This window comes from Neoarius graeffei, chromosome 18 (genome assembly GCF_027579695.1).
Source record: "Neoarius graeffei isolate fNeoGra1 chromosome 18, fNeoGra1.pri, whole genome shotgun sequence".
Classification (NCBI taxonomy): Eukaryota; Metazoa; Chordata; class Actinopteri; order Siluriformes; family Ariidae; genus Neoarius; species Neoarius graeffei.
The window spans coordinates 32,016,600-32,040,320 of NC_083586.1; the positions used below are offsets into that span (position 1 = coordinate 32,016,600).

The 23,721-nt window shown below is 44.8% G+C and overlaps 1 protein-coding gene across 1 annotated transcript in view; it reads right to left on the reverse strand.

The window, feature by feature from the left end:
* Positions 1-11,028, reverse strand: part of LOC132865761 (coiled-coil domain-containing protein 81-like) — a 53,152-nt gene extending 42,124 nt beyond the window's left edge. Inside the window, exons 1-3 of the mRNA XM_060898278.1 lie at positions 11,001-11,028; positions 8,592-8,653; positions 1,172-1,325 (exon numbers count right to left, since the gene is read on the reverse strand). Of these exons, the coding sequence (XP_060754261.1) occupies positions 1,172-1,325; positions 8,592-8,653; positions 11,001-11,028 (244 nt within the window). The remainder of the gene's footprint in view (positions 1-1,171; positions 1,326-8,591; positions 8,654-11,000) is intronic.
* Positions 11,029-23,721: the final 12,693 nt, after the last annotated feature.

The window sequence follows — 23,721 nt, forward strand, 5'->3', positions numbered from 1 at the left end:
CATCAAGTCTGTCCTCCTGTACGGATGCGAATGCTGGTCCCTTACCTCTACCTTAGAAAGATCTCTTGATGGCTCCCACACTCGAATGTTACGTACAGCCCTGAACATCAGCTGGCAGAGCTATGTACCAAATGAAGACTTATATGGTGCCTTCCCCAGAATTTCTGACAAGGTGGCCTGGCCAAGACTTGGGCTTGTGGGCCACTGCTTCAGGCACAAGAATCTGCCTGCTGGTGAGCTTGTGCTGTGGGAGCCTCTCCACAGTTGCAGAAGTTGAGGCCATCCCCCCACAACCTTCATCAACACCCTGAAAAGGGATGTGGGTACTGCCAGTACTGCTGAGCTAGCCAACTGCATGGCTGATCGACAGGATTGGGGTTCCAGGCGTGCGACTCAGCTGAGGCCACCATGAGTGAGTGAATCAATGTTATTCACGTCAACTGTCAGTGATCATAATGTTACGGCTGATCTGTTTATATTAAAATAATGAAACCAATAAGATAATCAATACCCGTATTAACTAGAGTTCATACCATCAGTGAGCAAAATTAACCCCACAATGACCAACATGAATGAACATGTTTGTGGTTGTTCACTGGCAAAAATTAGAACTGAAGCTGAAGCAAGTTCCAATGTTTACACCATTAAATAGGAGAGTTCAGAAAGTTATCAACATTTAGGAGCATGCTGTCCTTTAATTTATGTGAATTTCTTTTTAGTCATGGACTGAATAACCATTAATTAATGCAGGTGTATTTATTTAACACTTAAATAAGCATAAATTAGTATCCAGTATATGTTAACTTACTTTGATACTACAACATTTCTTTTGCTTTATTAATTAATGCTGAAATTCATAATTAATAAGTTTATTAATGTAAACTAAAGTGGTAAATGCAGTAAATGCTTGCACCATAGCATTATGGTAGTGTCTTGGCTGTTATGACAATATAATTTCTATTACTGGAAGCCAAAAACTACATATAACGTTTAATTACTAAATTTTTTTATTATGTATAACTTCTATCCACTTCTGTCCATTAGCTATGATGCCTTGCTAAAGGGTTTATCTTAAAATTATCTTAGAAAAGAAAAGTCCAGGTCTAAAGAAGATGGATTTAAGAAAATTATTGTGTTAGCGGTTGGCCAGTGTGATGATGCATTTACTCACCTACAGCAAGAGGTTTGGTCTGTTTAAGACCATGAGACTGGCAAAGTTTCTCAGTTAAGATGAAGATTGGCCTCTGATAAAGGATATACTTGCTGCCTATATCCAGCTTCTGCTGGGAGAAGGTGAACACTCCAAGGCCGGCAATGCACACTCCCTAAAGAATATTCATTTGACCACTTACATCCTGACACGTTTGCACTGAAGTACACTTTTTGCATTGAAGAACACTAAGTACCTTACAGAATGGATATTTTAAGTACGCTGTTGTCTAGACCACAGGTTCCCAACCCTGGTCCAAACCTGGTCCTGTCCTGCACATTATAGTGTTTTCGCTGCTCTAACATACCCACACACCAACTCAAGAAGGGTTATTAAATAGCTGATTAGTTGAGTCAAACATATGAGGAAACAATAAAACATGGAAGACTGAGGGTACTCCAGAACCAGGGTTGGGAACCTGTGGTGTAGACTTGTAAAAAAGTGCCACTGCAAGTCTACACATCTTTATAGTGTAGATGTTATAACTACAACCCCGATTCCAAAAAAGTTGGGACAAAGTACAAATTGTAAATAAAAACGGAATGCAATGATGTGGAAGTTTCAAAATGCCATATTTTATTCAGATTAGAACATAGATGACATATCAAATGTTTAAACTGAGAAAATGTATCATTTAAAGAGAAAAATTAGGTGATTTTAAATTTCATGACAACAACACCTCTAAAAAGTTGGGACAAGGCCATGTTTCCCACTGTGAGACATCCCCTTTTCTCTTTACAACAGTCTGTAAACGTCTGGGGACTGAGGAGACAAGTTGCTCAAGTTTAGGGATAGGAATGCTAACCCATTCTTGTCTAATGTAGGATTCTAGTTGCTCAACTGTCTTAGGTCTTTTTTGTCGTATCTTCCGTTTTATGATGCGCCAAATGTTTTCTATGGGTGAAAGATCTGGACTGCAGGCTGGCCAGTTCAGTACCCGGACCCTTCTTCTACGCAGCCATGATGCTGTAATTGATGCAGTATGTAGTTTGGCATTGTCATGTTGGAAAATGCAAGGTCTTCCCTGAAAGAGATGTTGTCTGGATGGGAGCATATGTTGCTCTAGAACTTGGATATACCTTTCAGCATTGATGATGTCTTTCCAGATGTGTAAGCTGCCCATGCCACATGTACTAATGCAACCCCATACCATCAGAGATGCAGGCTTCTGAACTCAGCGCTGATAACAACTTGGGTCGTCCTTCTCCTCTTTAGTCCGAATGATACGGCGTCCCTGATTTCCATAAAGAACTTCAAATTTTGATTCGTCTGACCACAGAACAGTTTTCCACTTTGCCACATTCCATTTTAAATGAGCCTTGGCCCAGAGAAGACGTCTGCGCTTCTGGATCATGTTTAGATACAGCTTCTTCTTTGAACTATAGAGTTTTAGCTGGCAACGGCGGATGGCACGGTGAATTGTGTTCACAGATAATGTTCTCTGGAAATATTCCTGAGCCCATTTTATGATTTCCAATACAGAAGCATGCCTGTATGTGATGCAGTGCCGTCTAAGGGCCCGAAGATCACGGGCACCCAGTATGGTTTTCCAGCCTTGACCCTTACGCACAGAGATTCTTCCAGATTCTCTGAATCTTTTGATGATATTATGCACTGTAGATGATGATATGTTCAAACTCTTTGCAATTTTGCACTGTCGAACTCCTTTCTGATATTGCTCCACTATTTGTCGGCGCAGAATTAGGGGGATTGGTGATCCTCTTCCCATCTTTACTTCTGAGAGCCACTGCCACTCCAAGATGCTCTTTTTATACCCAGTCATGTTAATGACTGTAGCGTGTATCGAGTGTGGGTGGAGCACAGAGGACGGCAGGACAGCGTTTGGAGGCAGACAAGGCGATTTATTTTTATAACTTTTCAGTCTAATAATCTCATTCATTCACACACACACACTCGTCTGGTCCCGGGTTGCGCTCCCTCTCCTCTCTCTCTGCCTCCTTAAATAGGGAGCGGTTACTGGGAAAAAACACACACAAACAGGTTAATTATCCTCAGGTGTCGCGATTCTGCCACTCACCTTCCCCGGCTCCACCCTCCTGTCACAGACCGGCGCTTGACCATGCCCCCGCTGCCACATACCCCCACCGCCCGACTCAGGCCGGGCGCTCGTCCGGCCCGCAGCCGACTCCCCCCTCCCTTGACGGGAGAGGAAGTCCGCCACGACCATCTGCGCCCCCGGCCTGTGGACCACCTTGAAGTTGAAGGGTTGGAGTGCCAGATACCAACGGGTGATCTGCGCGTTGGCATCCTTCATGCGGTGGAGCCACTGGAGGGGCGCGTGGTCCGAACAGAGAGTGAAAGAGCGCCCCAGCAGGTAGTAACGGAGGGCGAGGACCGCCCACTTAATCGCCAGGCACTCTTTTTCAATTGTGCTGTAGCGCCCCTCACGCACTGACAGCTTCCGGCTGATGTACAGGACCGGGCGGTCCTCCCCCTCCACCTGCTGGGACAAAACGGCCCCCAGCCCTCTGTCCGACGCATCGGTCTGCAACACAAAAGGGAGAGAGAAGTCAGGGGAGTGTAAAAGTGGCCCCCCACACAGTGCAGCCTTTACCTCAGAGAAAGCCCGCTGGCACTGCTCCGTCCACTGGACCGGATCTGGCGCCCCCTTTTTAGTGAGGTCAGTCAGCAGGCTGGTGACGTCCGAATAATTAGGTATAAACCTACGATAGTAGCCAGCCAGCCCCAGGAACTGCCTCACCCCCTTTTTGGTCTTGGGCCTCGGGCAGGCTGCAATCGCTGCTGTCTTATTAATTTGGGGACGCACCTGCCCGTTGCCCAAGTGGAAGCCCAGATACCGTACTTCCACCCGCCCAATCGCACACTTCTTTGGGTTGGCAGTGAGTCCCGCCCGCCTCAGCGACCTAAGGACGGCCCTCAGGTGTTGTAGGTGCCGCTGCCAATCATTACTATAAATGATGATATCATCTAGGTAAGCGGCCGCATAGGTGGCGTGGGGCCCGAGGACCCGGTCCATCAGCCGCTGAAACGTAGCGGGCGCCCCAAACAGCCCAAAAGGAAGTGTGACGAACTGGTGTAAGCCGAACGGTGTGGAAAAGGCCGTTTTTTCCCGGGATAATGGAGTCAAGGGGATCTGCCAATATCCCTTCGTCAAATCCAGTGTCGAGTAAAAGCGAGCCGTGCCTAGTAGATCGAGCAGCTCATCAATACGAGGCATTGGGTACGCATCAAATTTAGACACCGCGTTGACTTTCCTATAGTCCACACAGAACCGGACTGAGCCGTCGGCCTTGGGAACCAAGACCACCAGGCTGCTCCAGTCACTGTGGGACTCCTCGACGATGCCCATTTCGAGCATGGCCTGAAGTTCTTCCCGAACCACCTTTTTTTTGTGTTCGGGTAATCTATAAGGACGGCTCCGCACTACCACCCCTGGGGGCGTCTCTATGTGGTGTTCTATGAGGTTAGTGCGACCGGGCAGGGGCGAGAACACATCCGAAAACTCGGCCTGCAACTGGGCGACCTCCGTGAGTTGGGTTGGGGAGAGGTGGTCTCCACACGGGACCGGAGAGGTACGTGATGCCAATGACCCTTTTTGGACCTCCGGCCCCAGCTCCGCCTTCTCCGGAACTACCGACACCAATGCCACGGGGACCTCCTCGTTCCAGCGTTTCAGTAGATTGAGGTGGTAGATCTGTAGCGCCCCCTCCCTGTCCGTTCGCCTAACCTCATAGTCAACGTCCCCGACTCGCCGTGTGACCTCAAAGGGTCCTTGCCACTTGGCGATTAATTTGGAGCTCGACGTGGGCAACAGGACGAGTACCTTATCTCCCGGAGTGAACTCTCTAAGGCACGTGCCCTTGTTGTACAGGCGGGCTTGCCGTTCCTGGGCCTGCCGCAAATTCTCCTGAGTTAGGTGGGTGAGCGTGTGGAGTTTTGCACGCAGATCCATAACGTACTGAATTTTGTTTTTGCTCGGTGAAGGTCCCTCCTCCCAATTTTCCCGCAGTACATCTAAGATGCCGCGCGGCTTACGCCCATATAATAATTCAAACGGGGAGAACCCCGTGGAGGCTTGGGGGACCTCTCGCACTGTAAATAACAAGGTTTCGAGCCACTTATCCCAGTTACGTGCGTCCTCACTTACGAATTTTTTGATAATATTCTTGAGGGTGTGGTTGAACCGTTCAACTAAACCGTCCGTCTGTGGGTGATAAATGCTGGTGCGGATCGGCTTAATACCCAGTAGCCCATACAGTTCGCTCAGTGTTCGTGACATAAACGAGGTGCCTTGGTCAGTCAGAATCTCTTTCGGGATTCCAACCCGGGAGATGACGTGGAAGAGGGCCTCCGCAATACTGCGTGCTGAGATATTGCGAAGAGGCACCGCTTCCGGGTATCGCATTGCATAGTCCACCAGAACCAATATAAAGCGGTACCCTCGTGTTGACCAATCTAATGGCCCGACGAGATCCATCCCAATTCTTTCGAACGGGGTCTCGATTAATGGTAGGGGGCGCAAGGGCGCTTTTGGAATGGCCGCTGGATTTACTAACTGGCATTCGCGGCACGCCGTACACCACTTACGGACGTCGCCGCGAATCCCCGGCCAATAGAATCGGGCCATTATCCGGGCGAGTGTCTTATCCTGCCCGAGGTGTCCAGCCATGGGATTAAAGTGAGCCGCCTGAAATACCAATTCCCGGCGGCTCTTTGGAATTAGCAATTGGGTGACTCGCTCTTTCGTCTGAGTGTCCTGCGTCACTCGGTATATCCTATCCTTCAAAATGGAAAAATAGGGGAAGGAGGGGGTGGCGCCCGGCTGGAGCGTCTGACCATCGATTACTCTCACTTGGTCAAACGCGTGTCGCAGAGTCTCGTCTCGCGATTGTTCCAGTGGGAAATCCGCGAGGGATTCCCCAATAGAAAGAGGAGGGGCCGGTGGCTCCTCACTCTGTCGCGGATATGACGTAGACGGCTCTGCGACCGCAGCTCCAGCCAAAGCGACACCGGGACCCTCCCCTGTTAACCGGCAGGACCCACTCTTTATTAGGCATGCCATTAAACCCCGAAATCCCGGCCAATCAGTCCCCAAGATCAAAGAGTGGGTAAGGCGAGGATTAACCGCCGCCTTCACTATCGATTTCTCCCCTCTGAAATGTATGTGGACCGACACCAACGGGTTGCTGTGAATATCCCCGTGCACACACAACACCTTCACCCCTTGTGCTCCCCCCAATGCCTCGTCTTGCACGAGGCTTTGGCGGCTCGAGGTCTGATTGCAACCAGAATCCACCAACGCCTGATATGTAGCCCCTTCTACACTTACCAGTATGCGATACGCTCCAGCCCGATCGAGGGCAGCCTTTGGCGCGTTGGGGATCCACACCACCGCCCCCACTTCCATCGCTGCACACTGTTGCTGCAGGTGGCCCGGTTCCCCGCAGCGCCAGCAAACCGGCCCGGGCCTTCCCTCTGCAGCTGTGTTCTGGGGCTCACTCACCTGAGGGGGGGGAGAGACAGACACAGAAGGGAGAAACGGGAGGGCACCACGGGTGCGGCGGGCCGGCTGGGGTGGAGCCGGCCCCCGCCTCCGCGGTGGGGGAATGGGGCGAGGACGGGACACGGGAGGAGGGGGGGGAAAAAGAGAGAGAGAAGAGGAGAAAGAAGATGCTGTCGTCCGCTGTCCTGCTGCCGGAACAGCCACCAGATGATCCTCCGCCAGTCCCACGGCCTGATCCAGCGACGCTGGGCGGTGGCACTGGACCCACTCCGCGGTTCCAGCTGGTAAGCGGGCGATGAACTGTTCCAGCGCCACCTGGTCGATGACTCCCTCGGCGTCGTGATCTTCGGCCCTCAGCCACCGCCAGCAGGCGTCCCGGAGCTGCTGGCCGAACGCGAACGGGCTGCCGACTTCCTCCATCCGCAGCGTGCGGAAGCGCTGGCGCTGCTGCTCCGGCGTGCGCCCCACGCGCTGGAGGACAGCCCGGCAAAGGTCGGCGTAGGCCAGCCTGCGATCGGCGGGGAGCTGTAGTGCGGCCAGCTGCGCCTCTCCCGTCAGGAGGGGGAGGAGGCGCGCCGCGCGCTGCTCCATCGGCCACCCCGAGGCTTCGGCGACCTGCTCGAACAATGTGATGAAAGCCTCGGGGTCGTCCTGCGGGCCCAGCTTGGTCACGGTGAGGGGAGACGGGCCCGCAGCCGGGGCGCTGGTGGACCCCGCCGACGCGAGGAGACGCCGGAACGCCTCTCAATCTTCCTGCTGGGCCAGCACCAGGGCTTCAAAGCGGCACTCCTGCTCCTTTCGGAGCATGACAAGTGCCTGGTGCTGGCTCTGCTGAGCCGTGGCGAGGGCGTGGACCAAGTCCGCGAACGGGGAGGATTCCATGGGGCTGCTGGGTTGGTGCTCCACCTTTTCCCGGGTTTCGGCACCACTGTAGCGTGTATCGAGTGTGGGTGGAGCACAGAGGACGGCAGGACAGCGTTTGGAGGCAGACAAGGCGATTTATTTTTATAACTTTTCAGTCTAATAATCTCATTCATTCACACACACACACTCGTCTGGTCCCGGGTTGCGCTCCCTCTCCTCTCTCTCTGCCTCCTTAAATAGGGAGCGGTTACTGGGAAAAAACACACACAAACAGGTTAATTATCCTCAGGTGTCGCGATTCTGCCACTCACCTTCCCCGGCTCCACCCTCCTGTCACACACCGGCGCTTGACCACGCCCCCACTGCCACAATGACCTATTGCCAATTGACCTAATGAGTTGCAATTTGGTCCTCCAGCTGTTCCTTTCTTGTACCTTTAACTTTTCCAGTCTCTTATTGCCCCTGTCCCAACTTTTTTGAGATGTGTTGCTGTCATGAAATTTCAAATGAGCCAATATTTTGGCATGAAATTTCAAAATGTCTCACTTTCGACATTTGATATGTTGTCTATGTTCTATTGTTCAGCCCTGTGATGACCTGTTGACTTGTCCAGGGTGTACCCCGCCTTTCGCCTGTAGTCAGCTGGGATAGGCTCCAGCTTGCCTGCGACCCTGTAGAACAGGATAAAGCGGCTAGAGATAATGAGATGAGATGAGATGTTCTATTGTGAATACAATATCAGTTTTTGAGATTTGTAAATTATTGCATTCTGTTTTTATTTACAATTTGTACTTTGTCCCAACTTTTTTGGAATCGGGGTTGTAGGATTGAGTGTAATGGACTACAAATAATCCACTCATATGGATGAGATCACAATAAACTTTCTTTGACTTGACGATTTTAGTGAACACGATCCATAATTCAATTCAATTTCTGAAAAATGAACTCTCACTTTTCACAGAGTAGCATTTTTTTTCTCTCCAGATTTTCTTATACTAGCAGGCTCTTTCTACTTTACCTTGAGTCACTTACCTTCTGCATAGACATGTGCCGTTCGATAAAAGCTGACACATTTGCCCAAATGTTATCCACATCTATGCAGGAATAAAACACATTACTTATTTGCTTAGAATCATTTTCATTCCTCCTTCAAGATAATTCACTTAAGTCTGGCATTTGAAAGAATGTCTGTATTGTTGCATTCATGTATATGAGGAGTGTGACAATGCACCCTGATTTAAAAAAAAAAAATCTGAAATTAATATAGTGCTATACCAGTAAAGATTATATATAATAATAAACAAAATGTAATATCTTTTTGACTGTAGAAGATACAGAGGTAAAACCAAATCCACTATGATACTGTCTATTATTTGCACTAACTGCAAAAAAAAAGATTTTCAAAACTCAGTTGTGATATTTTTAACGTTATTTTTTAAAGCAAAATAATCGAAATTCAATATTTTTTTGACTGCAACAGTTAAACATACAAAACCAAATGCACTATTATACAGCCTATTATAACTACTAATGACAACAAATAGATTTTAAAAACTCGGTTTTGATGATGGGCAGCACGGTGGTGTAGTGATTAATGCTGTCGCCTCACAGCAAGAAGGTCTGGGTTTGAGCCCCGTGGCCGGCGAGGGCCTTTCTGTGCGGAGTTTGCATGTTGTCCGCGTGGGTTTCCTCTGGGTGCTCCGGTTTCCCCCACAGTCCAAAGACATGCAGGTTAGCTTAACTGGTGACTCTAAATTGAGTGTGAATGGTTGTCTGTGTCTATGTGTCAGCCCTGTGATGACCTGGCGACTTGTCCAGGGTGTACCCCACCTTTCGCCCGTAGTCAGCTGGGATAGGCTCCAGCTTGCCTGCGACCCTGTAGAAGGATAAAGCGGCTAGAGATAATGAGATGAGATGAGTTAAACATACAAAACCAAATGCACTATTATACAGCCTATTATAACTACTAATGACAACAAATAGATTTTAAAAACTCGGTTTTGATGATGGGCAGCACGGTGGTGTAGTGATTAGTGCTGTCGCCTCACAGCAAGAAGGTCTGGGTTTGAGCCCCGTGGCCGGCGAGGGCCTTTCTGTGCGGAGTTTGCATGTTGTCCGCGTGGGTTTCCTCTGGGTGCTCCGGTTTCCCCCACAGTCCAAAGACATGCAGGTTAGCTTAACTGGTGACTCTAAATTGAGTGTGAATGGTTGTCTATGTGTCAGCCCTGTGATGACCTGGCGACTTGTCCAGGGTGTACCCTGCCTTTCGCCCGTAGTCAGCTGGGATAGGCTCCAGCTTGCCTGCGACCCTATAGAACGGGATAAAGCGGCTAGAGATAATAAGATGAGATGAGTTTGGATGATTTTTATTGTAATTTGTTTTTTTGTTTTTAAGAAAAAGAATCAAAATTAAATCGCTTTTTGCCTGTAGGAGTGCAATATGATAATGTATATTATTGCTAACTAGTTTTTTTTTTACTTTTATTTATGTATTTGTTTGTTTGTTTATTAAGAAAAATAATCAAAATTCAATATCATAGGATTGTAGGAGCTACACATGTAAAACAAATATATTATGATGCTGTCTCTTGTTGTAACTAAGTAAACAACAACAAATAGATATTAAAATCCCAGGTTTAATTTTTATTTTAATTTTTGTAAAGAAAAATAATCAATTCAAAAGCTTTTGTACTGTAGGAGGTACACATATAAAACCAAGTGCACTATGATACAGGCTATTATTGCTACTAATTACAACAAATTGATTTTAAAAACAAAGTTGTGAGGGTTTTTTATTATTTAAAATTTTTTTTTTGGGGGGTGTATAAGAAAAACTATCAAAATTCAATTGCCTTTTGACTGTAGGAGTTACTCTTATAAAACCAAATGCCCTATGATACTGTCCATTGTCGCATCAATGCACATTTGTGTGCAGCGCACACCACAAGGACTAATTATTACATGAACCTGTGCCGGCTCAGATATCAGCATTTCAGTGAGAAGCCCAAGTTGCACCTTGTAGCTTTCTTTTCCAAGAAACTTAGCTCCACAAAACGGAACTACAACATTGGTAAACAGGAGCTTTGGCTGTCAAGCTAACACGTGAGGAGTGGCGTCGCTGGAGGGAGTGACCTATCCGTTTACCATTTTACCGGTCACAAAAATCTGGAGTATCTGAAGACTGCTAAATGCCTGAATCCTTGTCAAGCCTGCTGGGCCCTCTTCTTCACACGTTTTCAGTTCACCATAGCTTACAGGCCTGGCTCCAAGAACACAAAAGCTGATTCTCTGTCCCATATCTACCCCTCCACAACTCCAGTCCAGGTAGCAGAACCCTTTATCTCTCCAGCATGATTTGTGAAATCCTTGACCTGGGAGATTGACCAAGAACTTGCTCGAACCATGATATAATGTCCCTGCCAACTGTCCTGCCAATCTTACCTATGTCCTCCCATGCCTCAGAGGTCATATGATCACCTGGACACACACCAATCCTGCAACTGGGGATCCAGACAATCAACACACATACCAACTACTGAAGACTAAATACAGGTGGCCCAATAGGTTGACAGATATCAACCATTACATCTCCTCACATTCAGCATGTGCACAGGCTAAAGTGCCTCAAGTGCTTTCAGTAGGTGAACTCATGCCACTGCCCATGTTTCAGTGACCCTGGTCATCAAAAGTCATCAAAAATGATCATTGATAATTTTATAACAAACATTCAAAATACTAAATTGGAAACAGGAGTTTTGCAGACTGACATTACAGATCATTTTCCCATTGTAATATTCTGGGGCTCAGGTAAGCGGTCCTCACCTCCAATCTCTAAAATAAAAACAAAAATTGTAAATAAGAGAACTTTGCAACATCTTACTGTACACCTTCAAACCAAGTGCTGGGACACAGTTTACACCTGTAGTACACCCAATGAAGCATACGACAGTCTAATTAAGATTATTCAAGATTCTGTGACTGTCACTATTCCTGAGAAGGCCGTCAGGTGCAGTACTACCCTCCAGAGCCCCTGGATAACAAAGGGAATCTTAAAGTCTATTAAACATAAAAATAATCTCTACAAATCCTACCTGAAAAATCCGTCTAGCCTTAAAAAAGATAACTATATCTCTTACAAAAATAAACTTACACTTATAAGAAAAAGCAAAAGGCAACACTACACAGAGCTTTTACATGCTTCGAAGGGGGACTGTAAGGGGACGTGGAATGTGTTAAATGAAGTTTTGAACAGGAGACAAAAAGTCACTACGCTCCCAGATGTTGGTAACATCACTGCTAATTTAACACAGAATTTCAATGAGTATTTTACCTCAATAGGCCAAAACCTTTCCAAGAAAATCAACCAACCTCAGGGCTGATGACACGAACATGACTCTATGCAATTTCTTAAATAAACTATACAACATGGCAAACATGTTAGATTTCTGTTATAATTACGTGAAAAGCAGCTGTTGTTACGCGAATATCCAACTTTTAATTGCACAGCGCAAGAAAACTGGGTCCGTGGCTCACGGCCATGTTGTGACGTCAGCGGAAGAACACGCTGCGGTTCACTGGCTGTTCTACTCTGGTTCTACTCAATGGAAATGGCGCATGAAAACGCCGGTGAACTCTCTAGTGCTAGCTCTTCCTCTTCTGGGAGTCTAGAATTGTGTTGATCTCTTCCGAATAGAATCTATGATAGCCTACCCTCTTTACCCTTTGCCTCTCGTTGCTAGGCGGCAGTTACATGAAAGCCGCAAGCTTTCACAAGCAAATACATGACTGATATCATGCCGACTTTATGATTACATTTATGATTATCATGTAGAATCTATAGCTCTACGTACCTTTATCTTATGTCATTTCACAACACATGTTCTGACAGGAGGACTGTCTTTGGATCCGGCATAGCTACTAGTAGACCCCCTCCGGAATACTGGCAGTGTTGCCAGATTGGGAGGTTTCCCGCCCAGTTGGGCGGTTTCAAGTGCATTTTGGTGGGTTTTGAACATATTTTGGGCTGGAAAACTTCAGCGGTATCTGGCAACAGATACTGCTGACGTTTTCCAGCCCAAAATATGTTCAAAACCCACCAAAATGCACTTGAAACCGCCCAACTGGGTGGGAAACCTCCCAATCTGGCAACACTGTGTAGGCACTGCTGATGGTAGTAACACACGTTTGTGCTGAACTGAACACCCAAGAGATTCTTTTAAGCTGGGAAGGGTGTCAAAACAATCCAAATCGAAGTGTTCAGAGCACAGGACGGATGTTGGTGAGGGCTCCCACTTGTCACGAGTGCGCCTGACTTGCTTCACCCACTTCGCATGCAGCTCGGGATCTCTGGGAAACTTGAATAAACTTACCCCATCCTTGCGGGTTTTGGAGCAAAAGCTGGCAACACAACGCGAAGGCATAATAACTATATATATACAACCCCGATTCCAAAAAAGTTGGGACAAAGTACAAATTGTAAATAAAAATGAAATGCAATGATGTGGAAGTTTCAAAATGCCATATTTTATTCAGAATAGAACATAGATGACATATCAAATGTTTAAACTGAGAAAATGTATCATTTAAAGAGAAAAATTAGGTGATTTTAAATTTCATGACAACAACACATCTCAAAAAAGTGGGGACAAGGCCATGTTTACCACTGTGAGACATCCCCTTTTCTCTTTACAACAGTCTGTAAACGTCTGGGGACTGAGGAGACAAGTTGCTCAAGTTTAGGGATAGGAATGTTAACCCATTCTTGTCTAATGTAGGATTCTAGTTGCTCAACTGTCTTAAGTCTTTTTTTGTCGTATCTTCCGTTTTATGATGCGCCAAATGTTTTCTATGGGTGAAAGATCTGGACTGCAGGCTGGCCAGTTCAGTACCTGGACCCTTCTTCTACGCAGCCATGATGCTGTAATTGATGCAGTATGTGGTTTGGCATTGTCATGTTGGAAAATGCAAGGTCTTCCCTGAAAGAGACGTCGTCTGGATGGGAGCATATGTTGCTCTAGAACCTGGATATACCTTTCAGCATTGATGGTGTCTTTCCAGATGTGTAAGCTGCCCATGCCACATGCACTAATGCAACCCCATACCATCAGAGATGCAGGCTCCTGAACTGAGCGCTGATAACAACTTGGGTCGTCCTTCTCCTCTTTAGTCCGAATGACACGGCGTCCCTGATTTCCATAAAGAACTTCAAATTTTGATTAGTCTGACCACAGAACAGTTTTCCACTTTGCCACAGTCCATTTTAAATGAGCCTTGGCCCAGAGAAGACGTCTGCGCTTCTGGATCATGTTTAGATACGGCTTCTTCTTTGAACTATAGAGTTTTAGCTGGCAACGGCGGATGGCACGGTGAATTGTGTTCACAGATAATGTTCTCTGGAAATATTTCTGAGCCCATTTTGTGATTTCCAATACAGAAGCATGCCTGTATGTGATGCAGTGCCGTCTAAGGGCCTGAAGATCACGGGCACCCAGTATGGTTTTCCGGCCTTGACCCTTACGCACAGAGATTCTTCCAGTTTCTCTGAATCTTTTGATGATATTATGCACTGTAGATGATGATATGTTCAAACTCTTTGCAATTTTACACTGTCGAACTCCTTTCTGATATTGCTCCACTATTTGTCGGCGCAGAATTAGGGGGATTGGTGATCCTCTTCCCATCTTTACTTCTGAGAGCCGCTGCCACTCCAAGATGCTCTTTTTATACCCAGTCATGTTAATGACCTATTGCCAATTGACCTAATGAGTTGCAATTCAGTCCTCCAGCTGTTCCTTTTTTGGACCTTTAACTTTTCCAGCCTCTTATTGCCCCTGTCCCAACTTTTTTGAGATATGTTGCTGTCATGAAATTTCAAATGAGCCAATATTTGGCATGAAATTTCAAAATGTCTCACTTTCGACATTTGATTTGTTGTCTATGTTCTATTGTGAATACAATATCAGTTTTTGAGATTTGTAAATTATTGCATTCCATTTTTATTTACAATTTGTACTTTGTCCCAACTTTTTTGGAATCGGGGTTGTATATATAAAATGTATAATAATGTATAATAAAATACTAATAATGATAAACTGAACACCTGTCGCATCAACAACAAACTGGTAAGTTAGGAGGAAGGTTCTTTCGCTGATGTCATATAGCTCCTCCTCCTTCGTCTCCTGGGTGCTGCAGCCCCGTCAAATTTGCCCAAATAGCCGCGTTTTTTATCATAACTTGTAAAATAGGCGCCTTCGTGAATTAATATATGGATCATCGGGAATTACTTTTTATGTTATAAAACTTCGCCAAAGATGTCAAAAACGTGTCATCAGCACTTTAAGCAGTTTCTCACCGGTAATTCTTTTTACATGGCACCAACAAATACTACTGAACTCATAAAGATCATCTCTAACTTAAAGAGCTCACATACTGTTGGTGTTGATGGAATATGCAGTAAAATCGTAAAAGCTATAGCAGACATCATTGCAGAGCCACTGGCCCATTGCATTAATCTTTCCTTACTTACTGGGACTGTTCCCAAGATGTTAAAAATATCTAAGGTCATCCCAATTTTTAAATCGGGAGACAAAAATGACCTGAGTAATTATCGACCAATTTCTATTTTACCAGTCCTATCTAAAGTGATGGAGAAAGTTGTGTACAATAGATTAAGTGGCTACCTTGACATGTTGGATATTCTTGTTCCCTCCCAGTATGGCTTTAGAAAAAAGAGTACAACATGTATGGCAATGATTGATCTAATCGAAAAAATAAATGACTGCATTGAGGAGGGGAAATGTGGTATCGGTATCTTCCTGGACCTGTCAAAGGCTTTTGATACCATAAATTTTGACATTCTCTTACACAAACTACAGCACTATGGTATCCGAGGTGTCGCACTTGACTGGTTCAGGAGCTATCTGTACAACAGAGAACAATATGTGTATGTAAATGACCATAACTCTTCTTGCAAGCCTATAACCTGTGGGGTCCCCCAGGGGTCTATTTTGGGGCCACTCTTATTTATTCTTTATATAAACGATTTTGTTAATTCCTCCACAATCTTTCATAAAATCATATTTGCTGATGACACTAATTTATTTGCATCACACAAAAACCTAGAAATATTACAAGATTCTGTTAACTCTGAACTAATTAAAGTAGACGCATGGTTCAAATGCAACAAACTCTCCCTAAATATCAGTAAAACCAATTTTATGTTATTTACCTTAAATAAACAGTTTAAAACTGTAGAGCACTGTCAAATTGCCATAAGTGGGGAAGTAATAAAAAGAGTGGATGCCACAAAATTTCTGGGGGTCCTCATAGATGACTCACTCAACTTTAAATGTCATATTGATCACCTTGTATCCAAATTATCTAAATATGTTGGTTTATTTTACAGAGTCAGACATCTTTCTCAGTCGGCTCTTTTTACTTTATATAAAACTTTATTTGAACCTCATCTCAACTACTGCAATGTTATATGGGGCAACACCTTCTCTAGCCATCTCAAAAAACTTCAATCCTTACAAAAGAAAGTCATTAGGGCCCTGTCTTGGTCTGAGTTAAACTCTCCATCTCTCCCTCTCTTCCGCCACTTTAAGTTATTAGGACTAACTGAACTAAACAAATGTCATAATGCTTGTCTCATGTTTCAAGTTGTTAACAAAAGAAACCTCAAATTATGCAGTCTCATCCCCATCTCTAGCCCCCAGCATTTCCATCACACGCGACACAAAACACTCATTCTAGGCAAATATCGCAGGTGTGTACGCACCAGTATGAGTGTTGCTTGTAGGGGGCCACAGATTTGGAACAAAATTGATGAAGCTTTGAAGGTGATGCCATCTATCTCCAACTTCAAAAAACATCTTCTTAGTCATCTATTACAAACCTATAGCTAAAATTTCCTCTTCCATGGTTAGCTGGGTTGAGTGTCTGTGTGTGTGCATGTGAATGTGTATCTGTGTACCTGTGTGTGTATGTTGTGGGTGTGCGTGGGTGTGGTTGTGGGTGTATGTGGATGGTTTTGTATTTCATAATTGTGCCAAATGTCTTATGGACCTAGATATGTCGTATGGTGATGAGTAAATGCAGGTTGTCATAACTGTTTTGCATATTGTATGCCTGACTATTTTTCTTTGCTGTAATACCTATTACTTACTGTACCATGGGCCCCAGCTTATAAGCTTATTCTTAGCTTCATTTGGGGACCCTTTTCTCCATGCTGTTAAATTTTTTTCATTACATGCAATTGAAAGTTAAATAATGGTGTGTGTGAAATAAAATAAATCTGAAATCTGAAATATTGCCACAGACTTCATGACAGATCTTCCCAAATCCCAAAGTAATACCATAATCATGGTCATCATAGATGAATTTTCAAAGTCCCTCTCCCAGCTCTCCCCACAGCCTTTGAAACAGCCAAACTCCTCTTCATCCTTGTGTTTCATTATTTTGGTATTCCAGAGGATATCATTAATGATCATGGTTCATAGTTCACATCTTGTCTGTGATCAAGGTTTATGAACAAACTGGGAGCTTCAGTGAGCTTGACTTCAGGCTATCACCCACAGTCAAATGGCCAAGTGGAAAGGGTCAACCAAGCGATTGGATGTTTCCTTAGGGTGTTCTGTGTGTAGAACCAGAGGGACTGGACGCAGTTCTTGCCATGGGCCAAATATGCCTAAAACTCCCTGTGATACTCTGTGACCCATCTTACACCCTTCCAGTGTGTACTAGGCTACCAGCTTCCCCTCTTCCCATGGAATGATTCCCTCACTGACATAGCCGCAGCAGACAAGTGGTTCAAATGCAGTGAGCAGTTGTGGGAGAGTGTCCACCAGCGTTTGGAATTGGTGGCGCACTATGCTTACTATCACAGAGGAGAAACACCCCAGTATAACACCGGTGATTGGGTGTGGCCGTTTGCCAGATACATCAAGAATCTGCCTGGTGGTAGAAAGCTAAGTGCCAAATACATCATCCCATTCAAAATATTGCAACGTGTCAATGATGTCTCATTTAAGCTAGAACTGGCCAAGAAGAGTAGACTTGCACCCATGTTTCATGTCTCCTGCCTCAAGCCTGCCATCCCAGGTCCCCTAGTAACCAAAGTCGCCTCCACAACACTTCCCACTCCCATTGACATCAACAGCCAGCCTGTCTACATTTTCAAGAACTTTCTGGACTCCCACAGGAGAGATGGCAGGCTGGAGTACCTGGTGGAGTGGGAGGGTTATGGCCCTGAAGAGCAGTGCTGGGTCCCAATGCAGGACATCCTGGACCCCCTGCTCCATCAGGAATTTCATGCCAGGCACCCAGACAAACCAGGCCCTCGCCACCAGGGGCCTCCAAAGAAGATTATTGCTCCCAGAGTGAACTCCTTGCCTGTCACACCTGCACCTGGGAGCACTCAAGACTCTGTTTCCCACAGTTCACCTCTGCCTACAACTGCCTACCATGGACTACAGTACCCATCCTGCACTTCACCGCTCACAGTCCCCTGATTATTAATCACTCACACATTTATCTCCTCACCTCACACAGCCACAGTACTTAAAGGAACAGTCCACCGTATTTCCATAATGAAATATGCTCTTATCTGAATTGAGACGAGCTGCTCCGTACCTATCTGAGCTTTGCGCGACCTCCCAGTCAGTCAGACGCAGTCAGACGCGCTGTCACTCCTGTTAGCAATGTAGCTAGGCTCAGTATGGCCAACGGTATTTTTTGGGGCTGTAGTTAGATGCGACCAAACTCTTCCGCGTTTTTCCTGTTTACATAGGTTTATATGACCAGTGATATGAAACAAGTTCAGTTACACAAATTGAAACGTGGCGATTTTCTATGCTATGGAAAGTCCGCACTATAATGACAGGCGTACTAACACCTTCTGCGCGCTTCGGCAGCGCATTGATATCTGAGCTCCGTATCAATGCGCTGCCGAAGCACGCAGAAGGTGTTAGTACGCCTGTCATTATAGTGCGGACTTTCCATAGCATAGAAAATCGCCACGTTTCAATTTGTGTAACTGAACTTGTTTCATATCACTGGTCATATAAACCTATGTAAACAGGAAAAACGCGGAAGAGTTTGGTCGCATCTAACTACAGCCCCAAAAAATACCATTGGCCATACTGAGCCTAGCTACATTGCTAACAGGAGTGACAGCGCGTCTGACTGCGTCTGACTGACTGGGAGGTCGCGCAAAGCTTGGATAGGTACGGAGCAGCTCGTCTCAATTCAGATAAGAGCATATTTCATTATGGAAATACGGTGGACTGTTCCTTTAAGGACTTTAGTTTTCACAGTTACTTTGTGAAGTAATGCTCAGTGTGATCATTGCCTGACATTACCAAGCCTCCATGGTTCATAGTGATATTCTGGTTTTAACGTTGTTTTGTGTTTTTTGGACTTTGCCTCTTGCCTCTGATATCTTGTTTGTGCCTCGCCTGACTATTGCCTGATTTTGATTCGTGTTGTACTTCGCTCTGGATAAGAGCATCTGCTAAATGTCGTGTAATGTAAAGATTCACGTTTTGGATCTGTCTGCCTGTGTACCTTAATAAACTCTGTTCTGCATTTACATCTTTCTGTCACCTGTAGATCTGACAAATACACAGTATCACAGTGCACTTGGTTTTATATACGTAACTCCCACAGTCAAAAGCTAGAGAATTTTGATTATTTTTCATAATAAAAATTAAAATAAAGTCACAACTGAGTTTTTAAAATGTATTTAGTAGTAGCAATAGATAAAATCATATCTGTCTATTTGGGGTGGCATGGTGATGCAGTGGTTAGCACTGTTGCCTCACAGCAAAAAGGTTCTGGGTTCAAGCCCAGTGGTTGACGGGGGTCTTTCTATGTGGAGTTTACATCCCTATGTCTGCATGGGTTTCCTCTGGGTGTTCTGGTTTCCCCCAAAGACATGCAGTTAGGTTAGGTGGCTACTCTAAAAATGCCCATAGGTGTGTATATCTGAGGTATGTTCGGTAGTCAGACAAAAGTAATATGGCAGCTGCCACCCTTTTGTATGCGTTTGACTCGGCCATGTTGAGCTGCATCCTTTGCTATTCAGCTGCAAGAAAGGATGATTAGCCACTCTGATGTATAGTGTATTTGCTTTACTTGCGTATCTCCTACAATAAAAAAAAAACTTTAAGCTTATTTTTCTTTAAAAAATAAATCACAGCTCCATCCATCCACTATCTGTAGTCACTTATCCTGTTCTACAGTGTTACAGGCAAGCTGGAGCCTATCCCAGCTGACTATGGGCGAGAGGCGGGGTACACCCTGGACAAGTCGCTAGGTTATCGCAGGGCTGACACATAGACACAGACAACCATTCACACTCACTGTCAATTCAGAGCCACCAATTAACCTAACCTACATGTCTTTGGACTGTGGGGGAAACTGGAGCACCCAGAGGAAACCCATGCAGTCACGGGGAGAACATGCAAACTCCACACAGAAAGGCCCTCGCCGGCCTCTGGGCTCAAACCAAGAACCTTCTTGCTGTGAGGCGACAGTGCTAACCACTACACCACTGTGCCACCCTAAATCACAACTGAGGGGTTTTTTTTTTAAACAACTATTTGTTATAGTTAGTTGGAATAATTGACAGTATCATAGTGCATTTGGTTTTACATGTGTAACTCATCTCATCTCCTCTCCTCTAGCCGCTTTATCCTGTTCTACAGTGTGGGTGCAATCAGTTAATTATTGATATTAAGTGATCAATCTCGTTAAATCAGTCTCATTAAATTTTGAAGGTTAATAATTAAAATGAATCAATCCCATTGAATCGTTTAATTTGACTCGTTTGAATTGAATCATACCATAGAATCAGTCTCATTCAGTGAATCATTTAGTGAATCGTTCAATGAATCGTTTAGTGAATCATTTGGTGAATCGTTCAATGAATCATTTAGTGAATCATACCATTAATCCTGGTGCTTAATAATAAGTTACCAAACAGCTAAATTATGGTACATTTCCAAATTATTAAGATCACTTACCATATAACATTTGCACCCTTTTGAATTCTTCGAGAAGATTGGGGATTTCAGATATTGTTGTTCACACAAATAAACAGTTTGTTTAATAAATAAATTTATTATACAAAGATAAAAAGGTAAAATAATAAATCAATATATACAAGCAGTGAGGTGTGTGTGTGTGAGAGAAGGACTTGACCATGTATTTAGCCTCGTGTAGCTAACTACACGTGGTGGAGGCCTAGCTTGTTGGTAGCTAAACAAAAGAATGTTATCTAAACAGAACAAAGGATTAGCTCTGTGTTTAGCCTTGTGTTGCTAGTGTGAGTTTGCTAAAGGCCCTATGGCCTAGCTAAAAAGTGTGTTTGTTAAGCCTGGTGAGGCCTACTGAGCACGTGTTGCTAAAGACAAGGGTATTAGCCGTAGCTAACTAAAAGCTAGCGTGTGGATTTCTAGCTGAGGTGTGGTTTATCAGGCCTGATGGCCTGCTGAGCACATGGTAGGCCTTGATTAGCTTTGTGTTGCTAAGCAGACAAAAGGGAAGCTGTAGCTAACCCACTAGCTCATAACCATACTGAATCCACTGAAATCTTGAGATCAAGATGTATAATAAGAGAACTATATGTTAGTAGTAAAGAATAAAAGAGAGAAGCATGCGCAGCCTATCTATTAAACAATTGAGAGAACAGAGAACCAAAATAAATCAACACGCTGCGTGTCTAACAGTGTAACAGATAAACCTGGGTTTAAATTCACACTATTCCAAATAAAAGCAAATTCCTAAGACTATCCTAATTATGCCCAAATGCCAAAATCTTACTTAATCCTGCCTTTAGCAAGATATGAAGAACTATTCGCCGGTGTAGTTTCGGGCCTCGCCGTGGGAGCACGTGAGCCGCTCGTGATGGAGGCGTAGAAAACTTTCGGGTCCAGCGGAGCACTTGGGTGGTTCCCGTGGAAAGCAGAGGATTCTTGGTCCGAACCTCAGCGTTCGTGAGGAAAAGTCTCTGATCAGAATCAGATGCACAGCGCTTTTGAGTTAAAAAGGATTCAATCGCTTCTTAACTTCTGACTGCCTGGGCTGCAGTCGTGACGTCACTTCTAATGCAAGTTGTAACTCAGGTTGAGTTTAAAGATCGCGCGATTCTAGAGTTTACCTTTGCCAAGGGTAAGAAGATCGCGCTGAGTGATGGATCTTGCAAGAAAGAAGACGTCTTTTTGGGTGGAGAGCGCGCCTCTTTATACATCCAGATCCATCGGAAGGCAGACGTGAGAGAGCAAGATGGTGGAACTTCCGCTTGGATTTATGCGTGCATGGCAGACTGACGTAGGTGATCCCGCCCACGCGTGACGTAGGTCACACGGAAGTTGCCTGGGAATTGTAGTTCTGACACAAGATGGCGGCATGATACCTACAACAGGGTCGCTGGAGCCTATCCCAGCTGACTACGGGCGAAAGGTGGGGTACACCCTGGACAAGTCGCCAGGTCATCACAGGGCTGACACAGACAACCATTCACACTCACATTCACACCTACGGTCAATGTAGAGTCACCAGTTAACCTAACCTGCATGTCTTTGGACTGTGGGGGAAACCGGAGCACCCGGAGGAAACACACACGGACACGGGGAGAACATGCAAACTCCACACAGAAAGGCCCTCGCCGGCCACGGGGCTCGAACCCGGACCTTCTTGCTGTGAGGCGACAGCGCTAACCACTACACCACCGTGCCGCCATTTGTATTTGTTTGCAGAAAAAAAACAGCAATATAAAACACTTCTTTCAGCATTTGCTAAAACTAACCCTGGGTTTTATGTGGCACCAGTCATTTACATATGTCTATCATTAACAAAGCATACACAGTTCAGTTGGTTGGATTCAATGCCTGAACTGATAATCAAATCATCAGTTTTTCTTTGGCTAATCAGACACATGGTATGCCGGAGCAGTAAGGGCACTTAAGCCAATCCTGCTAGTCCAGGGAATCGAACAAGCCATAGATTTACATAGAAGACTAGATTCCTCACCGCGTATTCCAGAACGTCCGCACAGGGCGGCCATCTTACCACAGACAAGGGGTATGAAGACTTACGCAAACACAGCCCAGCCCAGCCCAGCCCAGCACTCACATTATGATTTACAGGAAATCAAAGTACTGACTTTGATGACAAGATGATGTGTGTGTCTGTGTGTGTTTTAATTGTAGATGTTTATATCAGTATGTTTAGTTTTATTTTAACTGCACATTGGAGCCTAGTCAAATGAAATGTCAATCTTTGACATGATAATCAGCTTTGAATGTTCTTTTGGTAAATGTAAAGATATCTTTTTATCCTTGGAAGTATAACCACATGTGATTAATTAAATGCTTTTTTTGTCACAAACTACCATGAGTCGCTGTCACTGTTTTATACTATTACTCGGGCAGTGCATTTGTTATTATGCTATGATGTGAGTTTACATTTGTTATTATGCTATGATGTGAGTTTACATTTGTTATTATGCTATGATGTGAGTTTACATTTGTTATTATGCTATGATGTGAGTGCATTAGGTTTTTGAGGTGGATGAATTATTTCTGAAGTTTCAGAAGTGAGTAAGCTGTTTATTTAACTTTAGCTTCCCCCACGGCCCTATCACATGTAAAAATATTTTCACTAAAAATTGGAAATAAATTGTATGGTTATTTGTCCTAAGGCCGCAGTTATCCATAAGTATGCAGTGTTAGGCTTCTCACAGCATAGGAATTTCAGCATGCATCCTGTCTTACAGTCTGTAGTATACTGAAATATTTTCGCCAAGCTATGCGTATTTTTTTAAAACATAAAATGATTATTCATCATTAATATCATAAATACATACTTCCGTTTGTTTTTTTTATATAACAAACCAAACCGTTTGAATATCGATTGAAATTTGAGGAAGTTACGGTCATCTGAAAAGTACATATCGCTACCAACACAATGTAATGGGTAAGCCAGCTGTCTGAGGTAAGATGGCCGCTATGTGCGGACGTTCGACTTCGTTGACGGGCAACAGGGACGAGGCATCTAGTCTCATCTCATCTCATTATCTCTAGCCGCTTTATCCTTCTACAGGGTCGCAGGCAAGCTGGAGCCTATCCCAGCTGACTACGGGCGAAAGGCAGGGTACACC